This window comes from Salvelinus namaycush, chromosome 33, assembly GCF_016432855.1.
Source record: "Salvelinus namaycush isolate Seneca chromosome 33, SaNama_1.0, whole genome shotgun sequence".
Taxonomy (NCBI): Eukaryota; Metazoa; Chordata; class Actinopteri; order Salmoniformes; family Salmonidae; genus Salvelinus; species Salvelinus namaycush.
In genome coordinates this window covers 2527008-2551524 of record NC_052339.1, presented here as the reverse complement: position 1 = coordinate 2551524, position 24517 = coordinate 2527008, and the positions used below count along the sequence as shown (strand labels likewise).

At 41.6% G+C, this 24517-nt stretch overlaps 1 protein-coding gene across 1 annotated transcript in view; it reads right to left on the bottom strand.

The window, feature by feature from the left end:
- LOC120027818 (vacuolar protein sorting-associated protein 41 homolog) overlaps window positions 1–5339 on the bottom strand; it is a 30969-nt gene extending 25630 nt beyond the window's left edge. Inside the window, exon 1 of the mRNA XM_038972865.1 lies at window positions 5148–5339. Coding sequence (XP_038828793.1) covers window positions 5148–5165 — 18 coding nt within the window. The 5' untranslated portion in view covers window positions 5166–5339. The remainder of the gene's footprint in view (window positions 1–5147) is intronic.
- Between the last annotated feature and the right edge of the window lie 19178 nt (window positions 5340–24517).

Below are 24517 nucleotides of genomic sequence, written 5' to 3'. Positions count from 1 at the left end.
CAACAACACAGAGTTACACATGGAGTAAACAATAAACAAGCCAATAACACAATAAACAAGTCGATGACACAGTAGAAAAAAGAAAGTCTATATACAGTGTGTGAAAAAGGCATGAGAACGAAGGCAATAAATAGGCCATAGGAGCGAATAATTACAATTTAGGAGATTAACACTGCAGTGATAAATGAGAAGATGATAATATGCAAGTAGAGATACTGGTGTGCAAAAGAGCAGTAAAGTAAATATAATAAAACAGTATGGGGATGAGGTAGGTAGATTGGGTGGGCTATTTACAGATGGACTACGTACAGCTGCAGCGATCAGTTAGCTGCTCAGATAGTTGATGTTTAAAGTTGGCGAGGGAAATAAAAGTCTCCAACTTCAGCGATTTTTGCAATTCGTTCGAGTCACTGGCAGCAGAGAACTGGAAGGAAAGGCATCCAAGTGAGGTGTTGGCTTTGGGGATGATCAGTGAGATATACCTGCTGGAATGTGTGCTACGGGTGGGTGTTGTTATCGTGACCAGTGAACTGAGATAAGGCGGAGCTTTACCTAGCATAGACTTATAGATGACCTGGAGCCAGTGGGTCTGGCGACGAGTATGTAGCGAGGGCCAGCCAACTAGAGCATACAGGTCGCAGTGGTGGGTGGTATAAGGTGATTTGGTAACAAAACGGATGGCACTTTGATAGACTGCATCCAGTTTGCTGAGTAGAGTGTTGGAAGCTATTTTGTAGATGACATCGCCGAAATCGAGGATCGGTAGGATAGTCAGTTTTAATAGGGTAAGTTTGGCGGCGTGAGTTAAGGAGGCTTTGTTGCGAAATAGAAAGCGGATTCTAGATTTGATTTTGGATTGGAGATGTTTAATATGAGTCTGGAAGGAGAGTTTACAGTCTAGCCAGACACCTAGGTATTTATAGTTGTCCACATATTCTAGGTCGGAACCGACCAGGGTGGTGATGCTAGTCGGGCGGGCGGGTGCGGGCAGCGAACGGTTGAAAAGCATGCATTTGGTTTTACTAGCCAAGTCAGAACAGTAGGCTAAGTTCTGAGGGGGAAAGGGACCAAATGATTAGGGTGAGGCACATGGGCTACTAATAGCTTACTACACAACATACACTTAGTATTACTTTCTTAGCTACAGTATACATATCTCCCTGGCATATTACATCATTTATGCAGCAGCCTAAAAGACATTTTGGGACGTTTTGGACTGTTGTGCTGTGCTCACTTGAACAGGAAGGTGGAGGGTGGTCCTTCTTGTGGGCAAATTTGTCATCAAAGTCTGGCATTCTGTGGATTTATGGTGCTTTTAAGACAACTGGGAACTCTGAAAAAACAAGGTTGAATCATGACATTAGTGATCTTCAGGTCAGAGCTGATGTCTGAGATTTCCCAGTTGTTTTGAACACTGCAGAAGTCATACTGGATTGACAGCATCGCCAAGGTATTCAACCATTTCTGACCCATGGTGTTACGTGTGAATATTTATCCAGACAGATGTTTTAAATCCTTAAACCCAGACATGGACCACACACCCTCTCCACCGAATAGCAGGCAGGGGAAGCAAAATAGTGAATGCTTTGCAACGCCTGCAGTTAGCCACTGATTCTTTCCAAACCACTCATCGATGAATTTTGCAATTTCCGACTTGTTGTGATTTTACATAATTTGATCTGTGGCCAATGACCTTGAGCCTTCTTGGATGGGCACTTCAAATGAAAATCTATGGCACTTGTTTTAATTGTTTGCAAACTGTGACACAAATGAATGTCAAAATAACATGCAAAACAGGCAACAGCTCTGCCCCAGGTGCCCGGAAGACACGTCACCACTGCAAGCATAGTCACATTTTCTTCAGAATAACCCAAGGTATGGCGCCAAGCAATTTTATGATATGGAAATGGGAAGTGCACATTTGGACTCATTAGTGTTTGGCATGCTGGTATGACAAAGCAGTATTTATTATAATCCTCAACATCTCGTCTTTCAAAATACATCGAGTCCTCTTAATATACAGCATTTCCTTCACTGAATCAACAAAACATGTGCTAAAGCTGCCCATTTCGTGGGAGGGATGAGCGCAACTTCTTGTCGTGCGCAGTGTTCAAGTTCAGAACGACTGTCAGTCTAATCCCATACAGCGCTGTGAAGTGCAGAGCCTGAGGTCATATATAGCATGTTACTGTACAGCCACTGGGTTCCAATTTAGGCATTTATCAGTGCCCAAATCTGCCATTTTCAACCTGTATGGTATGAGTGTAAAGGGTTACATCATCGAAATTTGGAGCTATTGACCTTTTAAAATATTGTCCCATGTACATTGTGCAATTTACTGATGGTGTCTATAGGGCCAGTGAATGTTACACCAAATTCACTATGGGCATTATTATCAGGCTGCATGCAGGTGCGCTGCGAATTGGCGATTACTTGGGCGCTGCCAGTTGTGAGCAGGATTAAAATAAATCCAACCCACAGAAAACTGTGGGTACCTTCATTCCGTGACACGCCATTTTTTCCTATCATCTCGCAAATCTACGTTTTGGACGAGACTGACTTTATGACCCAAATTATCCTGTTTACACTTTGTAGTCAATTTTGACACTAGAATAAAATGTTTGACTCATGTCGATGCCATATAGGTCAAACGAGAAATTCCTTTTTAGGGGCAGTCTCTCTAGAATAAAAAAAAAATGTAAGTATCAACTGCAAAGCGAATCAAAGGAGTCTGAACTTCCTTTCAAAAATGAGTCTGCTCTCAACTCTGTGGAGGAGTTGAGGTACTTGGCTAACAGGGGCTTATTCATTAGGCCTATTCTGTTGCAAAGCATTTCTTAAACGGAAACAATGCCCCCGTACACAAAGCAAGGTCCAAACTGGTTTGTCGAGATCGGCGTTGAAGAACTTGACCGACCTGCACAAAGCCCTGACCTCAACCCCATCGAACACCTTTGTGATGAATTGGAAAGCCGACTGCAAGTCAGGCCTTATCACTCAACATCATTGCCCGACCTCACTAATGCTCTTGTGGCTGAATGGAAGCAAGTCCCTGCAGCAATGTTCCGATATCTAGTGGAAAGCCTTCCCAGATGAGTGGAGGCTGTTATAATCAGCAAAGGGGGGGACCAACTCCATATTAATTCCATTGATTTTGGAATGAGATGTTCAACAAGCAGGCGTCCACATACTTTTGGTCATGTAGTGTACATAAACAAAATCAAACAAGATCCTATAAAGACACCAGGAGTATCTTAAGAAACAAAAAGAAAGATACCTCAAGAGAAAAGAAAGTGGTGAACAGAAATCCACCTCACAACTTTCCCAGCGAGAAAAAAGGGAAAAAAGGAGGCAATGGAAAATAAACCAAAGAAACAGAAGATCAACTATCCAGAAAAGAGTGGTTATGGTGTCATACCTGTCAAGGAACACACCGCCACACTCACCTGAAGTCTTACAGCTACACAATGATGACCTACCCGCCCCTCAAATGACTCCACTTCTATGTGATTGTTGAATTATTACAGTCTGTGGGCCAAAACAGAGGCAGACAAAGCACAACCTCCTACGCTAACCTGCACAGCACCACAGTCATCTCCTAGCGCAATACAGCCCATTTCTGACATACATGAGGGACTGATTGGAAAGTGTTGTGAAATATGATTTATATATGACCCTTACCCTGGTATTATACAAGATGTTGATGCAGAGAGCTGAGCTCTAGTCAAGACGATGAGTTGTGTGGGAGCCAACCGATTATTTTGGCCAATGAGAGAGGACATTGTATGGTACCAACCAGAGAATGTGTTTGGGCTTGTCCCTGAGCCTCATCCAGTGACAAAACGGCATATGATGCTTGATGGCGCAGTCTGGGAGGAAATTTGCTCTCTCGTTAAGCAATAGAGGGTATTAAGGGCAAAACCTAATATTGAGTGAGCACACATCTATCTCACGAGTCTGAATTAATAGACTGCAACCAGTGAACAATAATTTGTTTAATGTCAACCAGTGTTTCCAACTATGTATTTCTGCCTAATGCATTGATTCCCAAAATTGTGAGGTTTGAATGGTTTGTTCTATATCTTCAATGAAATTAAACATATGTGACATAAAAATATTTAATGCTATCAGTTGTTAATATTATATGTCATTTCCACCACGCTGTCATTACCATCACGGTACATATTTTTGAGGAAAAGCTGTATTAAATTACAATTGATATTGATGATTTTTCCCATATGTGAACGTGTTCTTAAGATAAGTCCTAAAATAATGTAAAATATAACGATTTTGATGTGGTAAATACATGTTTCTGAGTATCATCAAGGCATATATGGATATCTAGACATGATGAACTCATATAATTAAGAAAACTTCCCAGAAAATAAATAATGTGAAATGTTATATAAAATACCTTGGGCAAAATTTCTGTAATTGCCTTTTCAACTAAAATAGCACTATTTATGAAGTGGTGGTACTGACATTTCCCCTCGAGTATTTGGGGTAACCGATCAAAATCTTTATATTCTTAAATAGTATGGTCTGAGACACTTTTAAATCTTGTTTCCAGACAGAGTGAAGAAAATATTCTGATAGATAAAAAGCAGTTTCAAGAGGTTTCATTTTCAAAATAAAATTTAAAAAAGTGCCCGTATTTGCAAAATCAACCATAAATGACGAAAATAAGGTCCGTGGTAAGAAGGGTTCTAGATTATCTTCATCAGCTAACATCACTTTGTGAATTTTTTTGAATTGATGTAACAAAAACACAAAGGGCTCATAATTCACAAAGGTCATGGTAACTGACTGCTATTATCTAATAGAACAAAATGTATAACCTCAGGCCTTATTTTCGACGTATATTCCAAAACCCTATTCTTTCCCCATTTTCACATGGGGTGGCTAAAGAAACAGTGGTAACTTATTTCCGGGTTTTAGGACTACAAGCTGGCGTTATACGAATAACTAGCAAAATACTATTGTCTTGGTTGACATTTTTCAGCAATGCACTGTCTTCATCACATGCATACTAGGTTACAAATGCAAATAAATAATTTTGTTATAATAATATCCTAGAAAAGCTAATGCACGGAGATAAAGTCCATTGATTTGATTGCAAAACAGATGAGACGATTGGCTACGCTTACCTTCTCTACTTCTGCCATGATGATTGAGATTGGAAGCGATAGCAGAACAGCGTCCTATTCTCAGCTATCCATTAGTGACTTTAAATATTTAGCTAGCTAATGGTACGTAAAAGAAAACTACACGAATTCACTGAATTCTCCAGATATCAAAACGGTTTCTTGTTGACAAACGTACTATGCAAGTCATGTAAAATCACATGACAGAAACCGGAAACGTGTGGTATTATGGGTCTCTTGTCAAATGGATTGCACCAAAGAGGATCTATTATTTTGCCAAGATGGTCGACTAGGCGCTCTACTCATGGAAATACATTGCGGGAGGAAGCACGATCAGGTGGGAACGTTCTAGACAATTATATTTTTGTAGAAGACATATCACTCTCATTATAACTTAAGTATTATGAATAGCAATTCACCTTTATCTTGACCAAATTCAACACTCGCTCATTGTCCCAATGACTATATATATGATGCATTGCCCCCTTAAGCATTCTTTTTTTATTATTTATTTCACCTTTATTTAACCAGGTAAGCTAGTTGATAACAAGTTCGCATTTACAACTGTGACCTGGCCAAGATAAAGCAAAGCAGTGCGACACAAACAACAACACAGAGTTACACATGGAATAAACAAGTGTACAGTCAATAACACAATAGGAAAAAAAAGAAAGTCTATATACAGTGTTTGCAAATGGTGTGAGGAGGTAAGGCAATAAATAGGCCATAGTAGCAAAGTAATTACAATTTAGCAGATTAACACTGGAGTGATAGATGAGCAGATGATGATGTGCAAGTAGTGAAACTGGTGTGCAAGTGTAACGGATGTGAAATGGCTAGCTAGTTAGCGGTGGTCCGCGCTAATAGCGTTTCAATCGGTTACGTCACTCGCTTTGAGACCCTGAAGTAGTGGTTCCCCTTGCTCTGCAAGGGCCGTGGCCTTTGTGGAGCGATGGGAAACGATGCTTCGTGGGCGACCGTTGTTGATGTGTGCAGAGGGTCCCTGGGTCGGGGCAAGGGGACGCCATAAAGTTATAATGTTACATTGATGCTGTTGACCTGGATCACTGGTTGCTGCGGAAAAAGGAGGAGGTCGAAAGGGGGGTGAGTGTAACGGATGTGAAATGGCTAGCTAGTTAGCGGTGGTCCGCGCTAATAGCGTTTCAATCGGTTACGTCACTCGCTTTGAGACCCTGAAGTAGTGGTTCCCCTTGCTTTGTGGAGCGATGGATAACGACGCTTCGTGGGTGACTGTTGTTGATGTGTGCAGAGGGCCGACACGGGTTCGCGCCCGTGTCGGGGCGAGGGGACGGTCTAAAGTTAAACTGTTACACAAAAGAGCAGAAAAGTAAATAAAAACAATATGGGGATGAGGTAGGTAGATTGGGTGGGCTATTTACAGATGGACTATGTACAGCTGCAGCGATTGGTTAGCTGCTCAGATAGCTGATGTTTAAAGTTAGTGAGGGAAATGTAAGTCTGCAATATGTAACTTTTTGGGCGACCTGACCAAATTCACATAGACATTTTGTAGATCTGTCATTATCATTGAACGCAAGTCTAACAAGCAGTAGATCTGTTCTATGTGCATTATTTCTATGTTTCCCGTTCTTAAGTTTCATTTTCCAGCTTTTACTTTCGGTTTTATGCCAGCTTCATACAGCGGAAAATACAATACAATATGAAAGTATATTTCACAGCATTTAGATGGTACAATGATTCTCTACACTATACTTGCTTGTTTTGTGACATAAATTGAAATTAGGCAAACTATTAGCATTTTAGCAACCAGGAAATGGAGGAGCGATTTCCGCATAGTGCGTCTTTAAACAGACCAAGTCTGCTTAATCTGCACAGACCGATTTTCGGGCGGAGTCGACTCTTTCACTTCGGCCTCTACCTCTTTGACTGCACCCAAAGATTATCTACAGTGTATAATTCGCCTCTGCAGAATCCATTCCTGCTGCTGCTATAATAATAAATATGTAGCAACCCTGGTTTATAAGTGGATATTATTTTATTCATGATCTATTGAGGTCATTGCAGTAATATTGTTATTATGAATAATTCATTAGTATTCTACTTAACATAGCAGACATAGCCCCAACTGCGATTTGAACCCAGGTGCACCAACTGTCAAGCCAACACCTTAACCCTTACACCAAGATGTCTGAACCTCTTGATAATATCGCTAGGTGTTGAATTAAGGTCACTATATTACCCCCTAGTATACCGACACCTCTCTACAGTCGTGGCCAAAAGATTTGAGAATGACACAAATATTAATTTTCACAAAGTCTGCTGCCTCAGTGTCTTTAGATATTTATGTCAGATGTTACTATGGAATACTGAAGTATAATTACAAGCATTTCATAAGTGTCAAAGGCTTTTATTGACAATTACATGAAGTTGATGCAGATTCAATATTTGCAGTGTTGACCCTTCTTTTTCAAGACCTCTGCAATCCGCCCCTGGCATGCTGTCAATTAACTTCTGGGCCACATCCTGACTGATGGCAGCCCATTCTAGCATAATCAATGCTTGGAGTTTGTCAGAATTTGTGTTGTTTTGTTTGTCCACCCGCCTCTTGAGGATTGACCACAAGTTCTCAATGGGATTAAGGTCTGGAGAGTTTCTTGGCTATGGACCCAAAATATCAATGTTTTGTTCCCCGAGCCACTTAGTTATTACTTTTGCCTTATGGCAAGGTGCTCCATCATGCTGGAAAAGGCATTGTTCATCACCAAACTGTTCCTGGATGGTTGGGAAAGTTGCTCTCGGAGGATGTGTTGGTACCATTCTTTATTCATGGCTGTGTTCTTAGGCAAAACTGTGAGTGAGCCCACTCCCTTGGCTGAGAAGCAACCCCACACATGAATGGTCTCAGGATGCTTTACTGTTGGCATGACACAGGACTGATGGTAGCGCTCACCTTGTCTTCTCCGGAAAAGCTTTTTTTACGGATGACCCACACAATCGGAAAGGGGATTCATCAGAGAAAATTACTTTACCCCAGTCCTCAGCAGTCCAATCCCTGTACCTTTTGCAGAATATCAGTCTGTCCCTGATGTTTTTTCTGGAGAGAAGTGGCTTCTTTGCTGTCCTTCTTGACACCAGGCCATCCTCCAAAAGTCTTTGCCTCACTGTGCATGCAGATGCACTCACACCTTCCTGCTGGCATTCCTGAGCAAGCTCTGTACTGGTGATGCCCCGATCCCGCAGCTGAATCAACTTTAGGAGACGGTCCTGGTGCTTGCTGCACTTTCTTGGGCACCCTGAAGCCTGCTTCACAACAATTGAACCACTCTCCTTGAAGTTCTTGATGATCCGATAAATGGTTGATTTAGGTGCAATCTTACTGGCAGCAATATCCTTGCCTGTGAAGCCCTTTTTGTGCAAAGCAATGATGACGACACGTGTTTCCTTGCAGGTAACCATGGTTGACAGAGGAAGAACAATGATTCCAAGCACCACCCTCCTTTTGAAGCTTCCAGTCTGTTATTCGAACTCAATCAGCATGACAGAGTGATCTCCAGCCTTGTCCTTGTCAACACACATGCCTGTGTTAATGAGAGAATCACTGACATGATGTCAGCTGGTCCTTTTGTGGCAGGGCTGAAATGCAGTGGAAATGTTTTTGGGGGATTCAGTTCATTTGCATGGCAAAGAGGGACTTTGCAATTAATTGCAATTCATCTGATCACTCTTCATAACATTCTGGAGTATTTGCAAATTGCCATCATACAAACTGAGGCAGCAGACTTTGTGAAAATTAATATTTGTGTAATTCTCAAAACTTTTGGCCACGACTGTATACCAAGTCCCTCACGCCATCCCACGTCTGACACCAATGCAGCTACTAAAAATAGACACATGTTTTGAAAGACATTATCATTCTCCCAACAGTCTTTTGTCATTGCACTAGCACTCCGGTGATCTGTTCTTGTCAATGTGATATCAAGACAGCAATAAAAAAAAATTAAACTAGGCAAGTCAGTTAAGAACAAATTCTTATTATCAATGACAGCCTAGGAACAGTGGGTTAACTGCCTTGTTCAGGGGCAGAATGACAGATTTTTACCTTGTCAGCTCAGGGATTCGATTTAGCAACATTTGCAGTTACTACTCCAACGCTCTGACCACTAGGATACCTGCATATCCTTAGTCTTCAATCATACAAGGTGGGGGCGTGAAAAAATGTACCTGTGGGTATATGCCTTTCTACCCGCTTCTATCTCACTATAGTAGTGTATTAGCCTAAACAATATATACTGACAAAAGCACATTATATTTAGCCAAAGCAACTAGGGTTAAGTGCCTTGCTCTAATGTACATCAACAGATTTTCACCTAGTCGGCTCAGGGATTAGAACTAGCCACCTTTCAGATACTGGCCCAATGTGCTTAGCCGCTAGGCTATCACAGCATACTGCAAGTTGTGGAAGGTGTGAGAAGGTCAATTCTAGTGAGTTTTTAAAGGACATTCTACTCAAAAGTGAATTAAAATAGAATGATGCTGACATCTAAAATATAATTTCCCCCTCCAGAAATTAGCCCAATAACATTGGTCCATATTATCAGGAAGATGTGCAATTTAAGCATTATCACCCAATTTACCCCACCTGATGCAGCATAGTGGCTATAAATAAATAGGCTGAGGGTTGCCCATCTGCATTTACCCAATTGGGCAAATTATTAGCTAGATCACAAACTCTAAAAACCAACATATTGATGACTTGAATGTCCAAAAAACATTCCATTGGCACTCAGCCAACCAAGGATCATGTACTGTGAATATAATGTAATAGGCCTACCTGTTACACCCGTGTTACATGTATCCCCTGTCTTTCCTATGCATTCAATGCCATTGACGCATAAACCAATGCCGTTGCTAAAAACTCAGGTTATAAAATTGTGCATTTTACAAATTTCTTGGTTTTAAGAAATAAGTGTAACCTAATAACACTAGAAAGCTCCCTGATCCTCCTCTTTTAACAGTGGCCATCAAAACTGCTTTCAATGGTGTGTTTTCACTCAACTGCATTAACCTATAAGAGTCTAAGCCCTATCTAAGCAAGGGCAGGGGGGTGGGTTCTACTAAGCTACAGTATATGGAATTGTTTTAAGAAGGTCATACCAAGGACCACTTAGCTATTTGATTTGAAATTTAAAGACCCCTTGAAGTTGCCAAAAAATATATATACAATTATTTGATGAAAAAAGATTTTTGGCCTTACTGCTATTAGCCCATACAAACGCATTGAATGACAGGTTCACTGCATGGAACAACAGATAGTACCCCGGAAAATCTAAAGGAAGTTTGTTCTGAAGTGTCTGTCCTATATCTGAGAGATATATGAAAGATCAGTAAACATTTTGTTATTTTTTATACATGTATTTAACCTCTTATTTTTGGCACAGTCCCCATACAGTATATACAGTACTTCCATACATGTTTTCAACTGGTACAGGGAGGCTTTCACACGAGTCTTGTGAGGCCTGCAGGTCTTCTAGAGCAAAACAACCGACATGTATGTGTTCGTGGGAGTCTTATTAGTATGGAGCCCAAACTGTTCGGACGCTACAGACAGAAGTTGGCAGATTGGCTGTACCGAATTCAGACGATTCCCAACACGCTTATGGAGGTCACAGCGCAAAACAGAGAACACCATCGTGTTCGGGAGAGTCTCATCTTTCCAGAGATATAATAGTTTGTAAGCCAAATCGATTGAACTGGAAGTGCGACATCGGCGGATGCGGCAGATGCGGTGGATTGAGATGCATCCAGTGCAAAACTGATATCTCCAGCTTAAACTGACAGATTTTTATGGGGATTGTTCTATTACGCTAATTACATTTCCATGGGGGTGCGTGCGGACATCGACTCTAAGGTTTTTTAAAGAATGTTGTAGAATGACTTGGCATGAATATTTCTCTCCCTGTGTGGAGGGAGAGGAATATTATCGCCTGAAGAGGAATATTATGTAACAAGCTGAACAATTATAATAGGTAAACATTCTACTATGGGGTTATCTGATTTTGCTGTTGCTTAATCTTATTGTTGGCTGTGGTAAATTGGACAACAATTTTTCATTAGTGAATTCCAATAACCAAAGGTACTGGGTCCCAACTGTGCCCGGCTCTCATTTGGATTATAAACTCAGCAAAAAAAGAAACATCCTTTCACTGTCAACTGCGTTTATTTTCAGCAAACTTAACATGTATAAATATTTGTATGAACATAACAAGATTCAACAACTGAGACATAAACTGAACAAGTTCCACAGACATGTGACTAACAGAAATTGAATAATGTGTCCCTGAACAAAGGGGGGTCAAAATCAAAAGTAACAGTCAGTATCTGGTGTGGCCACCAGCTGCATTAAGTACTGCAGTGTATCTCCTCCTGATGGACTGGACCAGATTTGTCAGTTCTGGACATTTCTGGGGGGAATGGCCCTAGCCCACACCCTCCGATCCAACAGGTCCCAGACGTGCTTAATGGGATTGAGATCCGGGCTCTTCGCTGGCCATGACAGAACACCGACATTCTTGCAGGAAATCACGCACAGAACGAGCAGTATGGCTGGTGGCATTGTCATGCTGGAGGGTCATGTCAAGATGAGCCTGCAGGAAGGATACCACATGAGGGAGGAGGATGTCTTCCCTGTAACGCACAGCATTGAGATTGCCTGCAATGACAACAAGCCCAGTCCGATGACGCTGTGACACACCGCCTCAGACCATGACGGACCCTCCACCTCGAAATCGATCCCGCTCCAGAGTACAGGCCTCGGTGAAACGCTCATTCCTTCGACGATAAATACGAATCCGACCATCACCCCTGGTGAGACAAAACCGCGACTCGTCAGTGAAGAGCACTTTTTGCCAGTCCTGTCTGGTCCAGCGACGGTGGGTTTGTGCCCATAGGTGACGTTGTTGCCGGTGATGTCTGGTGAGGACCTGCCTTACAACAGGCCTACAAGCCCTCACATGAGGGAGGAGGATGTCTTCCCTGTAACGCACAGCATTGAGATTGCCTGCAATGACAACAAGCCCAGTCCGATGACGCTGTGACACACCGCCTCAGACCATGACGGACCCTCCACCTCGAAATCGATCCCGCTCCAGAGTACAGGCCTCGGTGAAACGCTCATTCCTTCGACGATAAATACGAATCCGACCATCACCCCTGGTGAGACAAAACCGCGACTCGTCAGTGAAGAGCACTTTTTGCCAGTCCTGTCTGGTCCAGCGACGGTGGGTTTGTGCCCATAGGTGACGTTGTTGCCGGTGATGTCTGTCTTTTTGCCAGTCCTGTCTGTCCTCCCTCAGCCTATTGCGGACAGTCTGAGCACTGATGGAGGGATTGTGCATTCCTGGTGTAACTCGGGCAGTTGTTGTTTCCATCCTGTATTTGTCCCGCAGGTGTGATGTTCGGATGTACCGATCCTGTGCAGGTGTTGTTTCACGTGGTCTGCCACTAAGGACGATCAGCTGTCCGTCCTGTCTCCCTGTAGCGCTGTCTTAGGCGTCTCACAGCACGGACATTGCAATTTATTGCCCTGGCCACATCTGCAGTCCTCATGTCTCCTTGCAGCATGCCTAAGGCACGTTCACGCAGATGAGCAGGGACCCTGGGCATCTTTCTTATGGTGTTTTTCAGAATCAGTAGAAAGGCCTCTTTAGTGTCTTACGTTTTCATAACTGTGACCTTAATTGCCATCTGTCTGTAAGCTGTTAGTGTCTTAACGACCATTCCACAGGTGCACGTTCATTCATTGTTTATGGTTCTTTGAATGAGCATGGGAAACCGTGTTTAAACCCTTTACAATTAAGATCTGTGAAGTTATTTCGATTTTTACGAATTATCTTTGAAAGACAGGGTCCTGAAAAATGACTTTTTTTTTTTTGCTGAGTTTGGTGCCGGGTCTCGGACCCAGCGGGACCTGGCCCAATTTAACCCCTGCTTATTTGGTATTTTTGGTATTTTTATTAGGATCCCCATGTTGCGAAAGCCGCAGCTACTCTTCCAAGCTACGCTTATACCTCCCAAAATCGATGCAAGCAGAGCGCTGCATCTTAGCTAGAGGTGGCTTTACCTCTTACCTCCTCTATTCCACCGGGCCACCGCATCACTAGAAGAGGGACCTGCTGGGAAACAATCAACTAACACATTTCTCTCAGATCTGAGTGATTCCAACCAAATCAATACTCCATGCTGGTCTACTGTGAACACATGAGAGGCTTTGGACCTGCAGGTATCAGAGAAGGTACATTTGTTGTAACCTTGTCTTAAAAGCACGTCATAAGCACACATTTCAATTTGATATTTTATCCAGTTCTGGATATTTGTAGGATATCAAATATGTGTTGTCCAATTGTGGGCCGATCAGTGTTGTCTGAGTATGTTTAGTCTATGCATTTTCTAGAAATAGGCTACAGTGCAACACAAAATAAACATATTTTAATAATCGAAAAAACATCTAACCTCATTATGTATTATAGACAGTATGCTGTATAAATGTTTAGAATATTATAATACGTGAACACATTCACACTTGTTAGACAATGCAATTTGACATTACTGTCCGCACGTGGCGTGAAAGAAAAAAAAAATATATACATTTCTTCCCGTTTTGTTGGGTTGAAATCAATCAAGGTAGCACGTGTAGCTGAGGAACGCTCAACTCTGTTCTATCACATCGAGGCAGAGGTGAGTCTTGTTCACTGATCCCGGGATTGGCTAGCAATATAGAGTCACCATCATTCGACTAATTGTTATATTTGTTATGCCACATGTTAGAAGCATGTAACTAGCTGTTTATGAGAAAATGTTTGCCATGTGGGACTACCACCTGGGACTACCTCCTGTGAGTATTTTGGTGGTCAACATTGCCACTTTCGGCTACTCAGATGAAAAAAGGGTAGCCAATTGTTAAAATAGTATGAAACACCTAGCTGCCTGTTGTGTCCAATAACAATAAGATATATTGTAATCCCTATCATCTCTATAGATTTATGACAGCAGTACATAGGCTAGGTGTATTTGGCTATGACCTAGGCCTAGGCCCTATCTACATTTGAGGGCCAATACTCCAGACTAGTGGCCAATAATAGATGCCCAGCTGTTTTGATTAGAAATAACTGAGGGTATTATATTAACATATTGCCTTTAGAAACACCTGCTATTGGCATTCCCTGTAACATATGAGCCTTGAGAGCTGCCATAGAGCAGTTCTGGCCAATACAGCTTTGGGACCCATAATCGAGAGTCTGTATTGGTTGGACACCCTGAGTTGTGATTAGTTCTGGTGGTTGGCGACGAAAAATAACCATACCACAATATGGCTGGCTTCACCAAAAAAAGTGGTGCGGTTTGGACAAAAGTTGGATTCTGATGCTCATTTGATAACAAGGGACACATTTCACTTCATGTCTGGTAAGTAAAGTTCCAAGAGATTATACATATGCTTTTTACATAGGCCACATTGTGGTATGCTTATTTTCTGTCGCCAACCACCAGAACAATGCACAACTCCAGGAGTCCAACATATACACAAAACTAGCCAACACACACAGTAGCTACATTAGTAGGCAGTGAAAGAATAGTTATTCCAGTTTATCATTAATGTCAAACAATGTATCAAGAGGAATGTAATGTGTTTCAACAGAAAGATAATATTGTAAGTCATTTCCATGTAATTGCAGGCTGGGATTAGCTATTCATTTCTCTCTGAGCAGGAATAAAATGTAATCTAGTTGACATTCAAAGTATTGCTTCTCCCCAAATTATGATCAACCAACAGTAGATACGACCCACTACCCCCTTCTGCAATTACTTTATATTAGACAGTTAATGACTAACAATCTCTGGTGACATAAAAACCCAATGAGGTGTGTTAGGATTTATGTTTATGCACTATAGCCTGTTAGCATATTGTTTGAAGATGAATATTGTTTTGTTACACACACACACAAACAATACAGAGGGGGGGGGGGTGTGTGTAGGTGTAAGGACTGACCAACACAGGCCATAAAAGCTGTGGACAGTCTGGAGAGGGGAGGGGTGCATCACTCTAGGCCAACCAGGGATGTTGGGAGACTGTTCAGTCCATATTAGGAATTGTTTGAGTGAAGAATCAAGGGGAGACACAAGACGGAGCTAATCTACCCAGCAACCAGATGTGGACAAAGAAAAGCTCCGAGGGCCAGCAAAGGCGGGGCAAAGTCTAAACCGCGCCCAGCCTCTACTGTGATAGGCCAACAGACGCATTGGAACTACGTCATCACGGTATAAGAACAGCTGTTTACGTACTTCCTGCCAGTTCCCTGTTTACCCTGCGCGGTGATACAGCGAACCCGTATATACGAAAATTGCATTTGCCATTCATTGTTTGCGGTAATTAAACATAATTAAAGAAAGTTAGCAGACCTTGCTTTTTATTTATCCTGACACCGGATGTGTTACACGCAGCGTTCACATGTGATACATTCAAAGAGGTTCAAAAACTGTGCTAAATGTGGAGGACAAGTTACTGCTGGCATATGAGGCCGCTGTTTTCATGTGGGCTTGTCCTGAAAAACGTTACAGGCTATGACAGGCTCATTTGTATTTCTGGGTCAGGGCTTATGTAGTTTAAGTAGCAAAATTTGAAATTGTGTTTTTTTACATTGGATAAATGCAGAGACACAGAACTACAAAATGGTATATCATACACTGCATTTGAGGAACAATGGGAAAGTAATTCTGCTTTGAAAGTTGATCAACTTGTAACTTCACTTTGAGAAAATGGCCTTTGAATGTTTTGGTATCAACTGGAGAGCTCTTCTTTGTCTACACCCATTTGGCATCATTCACACCCTCTTAAGCTCTCTTTTTTTTACCTTTATTTAACTAGGCAAGTCAGTTAAGTCAGTTAAGAACAAACTCTTATTTTCAATGACAGCCTAGGAACAGTGGGATAACTGCCTTGTTCAGGGGCAGAACGATAGATTTTTATATTGTCAGCTAGGGGATTTGATCTTGCAACCTTTACGGTTACTAGTCTAATGCTCTAACCAATAGGCTACCTGCCGCCCCTCTTTAAGGGTTGATCCGAGCGTTCTGTCCTAACAACAACAGTTAAGCACTCAAGCTAACTGGCTAACGTGAAAGAACCATTCACTGACCATTTTACTCATCCTAGCAGAGCTGGTTAGGCTGTTTTCATGTTATCCAGAGCATTGTTGACTACAACTGTGCTGCTGGCAACAATTTACGCTTTTTTTGCCAACCTTTACTGACACCGGCCATATTCAACAGGTGTTGAGCGTTCGTAAATGTGTCAGTTATTCTGCGCTCTTGCACACTCAGACGAGAGTGCTCTGAAATAGAAGTATATAGCCAGAGCAAATTTACCAGCTACATCTATCAATAGTTGTCGCAGTGACATTCTAATGAAATGGTTACTTGCATAGTGGTGTATTTTGTTAAGACATGTAGCTAGCCAGCAAGGTAAAAAATTAACCATAATCCCAACTCATGACATTGCTACCCTGCATGAATCTGCAGGTAGCTAACCAACCAGGTTCAATGTTAGCTAGCTAACATTAGGCTATAACTAGCAAAGTAAATGGCCCTCAGATATGAATAATAAGATCATACATGTTAAGTTAACTAGCGAGCCAGCCAGCTAACGTTAGCTAGCTAGCTAACAATACACTTTAACTTGAAATGAAAACGACTTTCTGTTAAAATTAGAAACGTGTAATATCTGAAAATGTAGCTAACTAGACTATCTTACCCATATACATCATGGATGGACGCCTCTCCCTATCACAGATGCGATGGTTGCCCTTAGTTTGAAGATGTAATCCGGAGATAGGTGTTATTTCCTTCTCCTTAGCTATCATACTCTAATTCCACTGATTTCAAAACTCAGCCCTCCAGAAAGTGGAGAGCAACACTGTTCCTGTTCTACTATGCGATACATAAAAAAAAGCCACGTTAGACAGGATTACCTACACATACTGACCAGCTCAAATAGACAGAAGTGTGATGTATGGCAGCGAAATCCGAACTCATCTCTCAGCATGTCCAGCCCACTCATTATCTCAGCCAATCATGGCTAGCAGGATTTCTTTTTGCCTTTTTCTGTGGCTAAACCAACTGGACTCGTAATTTAACAATTTTATTCATATTTACAGATGGCATTTTGATAACAAAAAAAGGTTTACATTCAAATGGCTCTCCTGTGAAGTAGTGACCCGCGACATACACCTAGTTTCCTGAAACAAGTCACATTTTGGCGTCATTCCTATCAAATCCCATTAGAGCATACGTCATTGACAGAAAAACTTGAATTGCTGCATCTCATTGTGTTGTTGTCCTCTGGTGGCTAGCTAGCTAGCTAAAATTTGCCCTTTCCTTAATTAGCCATGGATGGAGATAGGGATTTGGACTTTTACTTAATTCTCCATACTGGCCAATGATTATAACAGCGATTCTGATTCAACCATTAATTCATACATTTTTGTGCCACTGGTCTGAGAGGATGGACATTCAATATGTAGCTAGATGTAGAAGGCATTAATGTTAACTAGCTAACGTTGCCTTTGAATGGAAGTTAGGCTAGCGAGCAAGCATTTTAGCCAGGTAGCCTAGGACAACAAAAAATAAAAGCATGTACTGTGATAGACCATTTCGTCAACATAAAAGAGAGGAGGATGGCACTTGGCGTTTCTCTACAAGTAGAGTAAGTCAACATGTTTTGCTACTGGTTTTCCTGCTTGTTTGGACTGGATATTTACCAACTAACCAGCTAGCTAGCTAGCTAGGTTGCAATGGAGCCAGATTCACCTGGAATAGCTAATGAACGCTTCCAGCGTTGTCCATGACAATATTAACACTCCGGAATTCCAATGTGGCAATTGTAAAGCTTGCAGAAGATTACAGGAATGAAGTAGCTATTCTTAGCAAAAAGCTTTCTTGTTCTCAACTCCTGTGGCTGAACGCCGCTCGGGCTTGATGGATGTATCCCCGCCTTGTCATCTGTCCCTATTCGAATGCCCTGTGCTACCTGGAACTTTCCTGCCAAGGAAGTCATCTCCATCTGCTTCTCCTTCTCCGTCTTGTAGTGGAGTAGACGAAGAACAGAAAGAAGATTGTTCCAATCAGCGCTGGTCCCATGTCACAAGTTGTGGAAACCGAAGGCAGTGGCATGCTGCTAAACGGACTAGAGTGTCTGCGAGAGGTCAAGAGCAGATCGACATGAAGAATAGCTTCGCTGCCTTGGTGCCTAATCTACCTGCGCCTTAATTGCTGAAACTGTATGTGTCTGTGACAGCTGTGCTGATTCCAACTACGCTGACTCCAACAGCAACTTTGCCGTCGAGCTTGGCTCCTTTCCCTCTCTCTGGATCTGACAGGGCTCTGCCTGCTGTGGGAGATCTGGGCCTATAGCCGGGAGCTGTGTGTGTACGCTATCCTGCTTCTCATGGGCTTGTGAAAGGTTCCACAAATTTTGTGAGGGGTAGGAAGGGGCAGATTTCTCAATCCCCTTCTCCGGCCGTTGTATTGGACAGTTCAATGGTGAGAAATGTCTCTGTCCCTGGAGCAAAAACGTTGTGCTATCCAGAAGCAGTACAGTACAGAGTACAGGACATGAATAAGCTGCTCCCAAATATTTTAAACTTTTATCTGGAAATGGAGTCCATAATAGTTCATGTGGGATTCAATGACATTATGAAGGGAAGCTCAGAGCAGCTGAAGATGGATTTTAAATAACTGATTGGGTCTCTGCTTGACACCAACCAACGCACCATAATATCTGGCGCTGTGCCTTCCTTAAATCGTGGCATTAAACGTTTCAGCAGACTTTTAGTCCTCCATAACTGGCTACATGACTATTGCAGCTCTGTGGGTATAACATTCATTGCAATTTTGATACCTTCTGGAAACAAAGCTTGTTTTATAAAGAGTCATTTGGGTCCCTGAATCCTTTCACAGCATTATAAGGCTGCACTGAGACAATGATTTATCAATGACCGCAGCCCAGCTCAGTGAATCCCTACCGTTGTGTCCCTGAGTTGTCATAATGCTTCAGCAAATGTACAGTATCCCATGGGCGTTGGTAGACACAATATAAGTAACCTAATTTATGTCCATCTAACTGCCATAATTACCTCTGCTGATCCCACAGCTATTGTATGTAGTAATCATGTGCATATGAACAAGAGTTATACTGTTAGCACTGAGGCTGTGTGCCCTAGTAGGAAGTCCTCTGTGTGCAGCTCACCCTGCACTAACATAAATAGCATGAGTATGTCTACTTCTGCTAAGCTTCCAAGTAAAGCAATTAAAACAATCAAGCATCCCAGAAAAGTGCAAAAAATTGCCCACGTTAACATACATAGTTTAAGAAACAATAATTTGCTAGTAACAGATTACATTCATATTCTGACAATCTCTGAAACTCACTTAGATAATACCTTTGATGATACAGTAATAGCAAAACATGTTTACAGCATCTACAGAAAAGACAGAACCAGGTTGAAGGCATCTGTCAACCTACCAGGGTAGTTGCAAACAGCACAAGAATGAACTCATCAACATGTATTGATCACATCTTTACTAATGCTGCAGAAATTTTCTTTAAAGCAGTATCCAAATCCATTAGATGTAGTGATCACAATATAGTAGCCATATCTAGGAAAACCAAAGTTCCAAAGGCTGGGCCTAAGATATTGTATAAGAGGTCATACAATACGTTTTGTAGTGATTCCTATGTTTTTGATGTAAAGAATATTTGTTGGTCTGTGGTGTGTAATGAGGAGCAACCAGACACTGCACTTGACACATTTATGAAATTGCTTATTCCATGAGTTGAAAAATGTTATGGTTGAGAGGGATGAGACAAAAGGATTGGCAAATAAGTCTGGCTGCAAAACCGACTGGCAAACGTACTGCAAATTCAGAAATAATTTGACAATTGAATAATGTGACAACTGAATACAAAGAAGAAGAAACTATGCTATGAAACGATGATAAATAATATAAAGAATGATAGTAAACAGCTTTGGACCACCTTAAAGGAAATGAGGCACAAAAAGGCAAACTCAGCTCCATCATTCATTGATCCAGATGTTCATTCATCACAAACCCCATTGATATTGCCAATTACTTTAATGATTTTTTCATTGGCAAGATTAGCAAATTTAGCAACATGCCAGCAACAAATGCTTACACTACACATCCAAGTATAACTGATCAAATTATGAAAGACAAGCATTGTCATTTTGAATTCTGTAAAGTGAGTGTGGAAGAGGTGAATTTTTTTGTTGTCGTCTATCAACAATGACAAGCCACTGGGGTCTGACAACTTGGATGGAAAATTCCTGAGGATATTAGCGGACGATATTGCCACATCTTCAACCTAAGCCTACTAGAAAGTGTGTGCCCTCAGACCTGGAGGGAAGCAAAAGTAATTCCGCTACCCAAGAATAGTAAAGCCCCCTTTACTGGCCTAAGTAGTTTACCAATCCGCCTGTTACCAACCCTTAGTAAACATTTGGGAGAAATGGTGTTTGAACAAATACAATGCTATTTTACTGTAAACAAATTGACAACAGACTTTCAGCACGCTTATAGGGAAGGTCATTCAACAAGCACGGCACTTACACAAATGACTGATGATTGGCTGAGAGAAATTGATGATAAATATATTCTGGGAGCTGTTTTGTTAGACTTCAGTGTGGCTATCGATCATAGTCTGCTGATGGAAAAATGTGTGTGTTATGGCTTTACACCCCCTGCTATATTGTGGATAAAGAATTACCTGTCTAATGGAACACAGAGGGTGTTCTTTAATGGAAGCCTCTCCAACATAATCCAGGTAGAGTAAGGGTTTCCCAGGGCAGCTGTCTAGGCCCCTTACTTTTTTCAATCTTTACTAACGATATGCCACTGGCTTTGAGTAAAGCCAGTGTGTCTATGTATGCGGATGAGTCAACACTATACACGTCAGCTACAGTTGAAGTCGGAAGTTTACATACACTTAGGTTGGAGTCATTCAAACTCGTTTTTCAACCACTCCACAAATTTCGTGTTAACAAACTATAGTTTTGGCAAGTCGGTTAGGACATCTACTTTGTGCATGACACAAGTAATTTTTACAACAATTGTTTACAGACAGATTATTTAACTTATAATTCACTGTATCACAATTCCAGTGGGTGAGAAGTTTGCATACACTAAATTGACTGTGCCTTTAAACAGCTTGGAAATTTCCAGAAAATTATGTCATGGCTTTAGAAGCTTCTGATAGGCTATTGACATAATTTGAGTCAATTGGAGGTGTACCTGTGGATGTATTTCAAGGCCTACCTTCAAACTCTGTGCCTCTTTGCTTGACATCATGGGAAAATCAAAAGAAATCAACCAAGACCTCAGAAAACAAATTGTAGACCACCACAAGTCTGGTTCATCCTTGGGAGCAATTTCCAAACGCCTGAAGGAACCACGTTCATCTGTACAAACAATAGTACGCAAGTATAAACACCATGCAGCTGTCATACCGCTCAGAAAGGAGACGCGTTCTGTCTCCTAGAGATGAATGTACTTTGGCGCGAAAAGTGCAAATCAATCCCAGAACAACAGCAAAGGACCTTGTGAAGATGCTGGAGGAAACAGGTACAAAAGTATCTATATCCACAGTGAAACGAGTCCTATATCGACATAACTTGAAAGGCCGCTCAGCAAGGAAGAAGCCACTGCTCCAAAACTGCCATAAAAAGCCAGACTACGGTTTGCAACTGCACATGGGGACAAAGATCGTACTTTTTGGAGAAATGTCCTCTGGTCTGATGAAACAAAAATATAACTGTTTGGCCATAATGACCATCGTAATGTTTGGAGGAAAAAGGGGGAGGCTTGCAAGCCGAAGAACACCATCCCAACCGTGAAGCACGGGGGTGGCAGCATCATGTTGTGGGGGTGCTTTGCTGCAAGAGGGACTGGTGCAATTCACAAAATAGATGTCATCATGAGGAAGGGAAATTATGTGGATATACTGAAGCAACATCTCAGACATCATTCAGGAAGTTAAAGCTTGGTCGCAAATGGGTCTTTCAAATGGACAATGACCCAAGCATACTTCCAAAGTTGTGGCAAAATGGCTTAAGGACAACAAAGTCAAGGTATTGGAATGGCCATCACAAGGCCCTGACCTCAATCCTATAGAAAATTTGTGAGCAGAACTGAAAAAGTGTGTGCGACCAAGGAGGCCTACAAACCTGACTCAGTTACACCAACTCTGTCAGGAGGAATGGGCCAAAATTCACCCAACTTATTGTGGGAAGCTTGTGGACGGCTACCCGAAACGTTTGACCCAAGTTAAACAATTTAAAGGCAGTGCTACCAAATACTAATTGAGTGTATGTAAACTTCTGAGCCACTGGGAATGTGATGAAAAAAATAAAAACTGAAATAAATCATTCTTTCTACTATTATTCTGACATTTCACATTCTTAAAATAAAGTGGTGATCCTAACTGACCTAAGACAGGGAATTTGTGCAAAGATTAAATGTCAGGAATTGTGAAAAACTGAGTATAAATGTATTTGGCTAAGGTGTATGTAAACTTACGACTTCAACTGTACTACAGTGAGTGAAATCCCTGCAACACTTAACAAATATCTGCAGTTAGTTTCAGAATGGCTGGCAAGGAATAAGTTAGTCCTAAAATATTTCAAAAACTAAAAGCGTTGTATTTGGGACAAATCATTCACTAAACCCTAAACCTCAACTAAATTGTGTAATAAATAATGTGGAAATTGATCAAGTTGAGGTCACTAACCTGTTTGGAGTAACCCTGGATTGTAAAGTGTCATGGTCAAAACATGTTGATACAACAGTAGCTAAGATGGGAAGAAATCTGTCCATAATAAAGCGCAGCCTATCAACAAGGCAGGTCCTACAGGTCCTAGTTTTGTTGCACCTGGAATACTGTTCAGTCGTGTGTCAGGTGCCACAAAGAGGGACCTCGGAAAATTACAATTGGCTCAGAACAGGAAGGGCAGCACGTCAGGCCCTTAAATATACACGGAGAGCTAACGTTAATAATATGCATGTCAGTCTCTCATGGCTCAAAGTGGAGGAAAGATTGACTTCATCAACACTTGTTTTTGTTAGAAGTATTGACATGCTGAATGCACCAAGGTGTCTGTATAAACTACTAGCACACAGCTCGGACACCCATGCAAACCCCACAAGACAAGTCAAGAACAGATTATGGGAGGCGCACAGTACTACATAGAGCCATGGCTACATGGAACTCTATTCCACATCAGGTAACTGATGCAAGCAGTAGAATCAGATAGAAATACACCTTATGGAACAGCGGGGACTGTGAAGAGACACACACACACATGCATACACACATGATAAGAAACACACTCTACACACACGTACACATGGATATTGTATTGTAGATATGTAATAGTAGAGTAGTGGCCTGAGGGACCACACTTAATGTGTTGTGAAAAGTGTTATAAAATGTAATGTCATGTAATATTTAAAATGGTATCTAACTGCCTTAATGTTGCTGGACCCCAGGAAGAGTAGCTGCTGCACGCACGCACGCACGCACGCACGCACACACACACACACACACACACACACACACAGGCACACATAAATCAGAAACATGGACAGCCATATCATATTTAGCATATGTTGATGGACTAAATTATTTTGGTGTCTTTTAATTGTCACTGTATTAAACTAAGCAGAGGTGATTTGATGATGTTGAAACGGTGCTGGAATAGTGGAGGCAGCTCCTGTTTTCTTCGTGACTTTTCTCTGTGGTCCAAAAATGTTGGAAACATTAACTTGCTTGACCATGCTGCAGGTCATGTAACTGTCTATTATTGTACATGCAATATGCTTTGTGAACTGCAATAGATAGAGGTTCAGTAGCGGTGTGTGGGTAAAATCTGTGTGTGCATGTGTGTGTGTGTGTGTGTGTGTGTGCGTGCGTGCGTGCGCGTTCGTGCAAGTAGAAAAACATATTGACATATAGGACCTGCCTTGTTGATAGTGTTGCACCCTACTTGTAGAGAAACGCCGATGCCATCCTTCTCTATTTCATGTTGACGATAAGGTCTATCAATCTGTCATACAGCACATGCTTTTATTTTTTGTTGTACTAGGCTACCTGGCTAAAATGCTTGCTCGCTAGCCTAACTTCCATTAATGCGCAACGTTAGCTAGTTAACATTAGCCTTCTACATCTAGCTACATATTGAATGTCCATCCTTTCAGGCCAGCGGCACAACAATGTATGAATTAATGGTTGGATCAGAATAGCCGTCATAATCATTGGCCAGTACAGT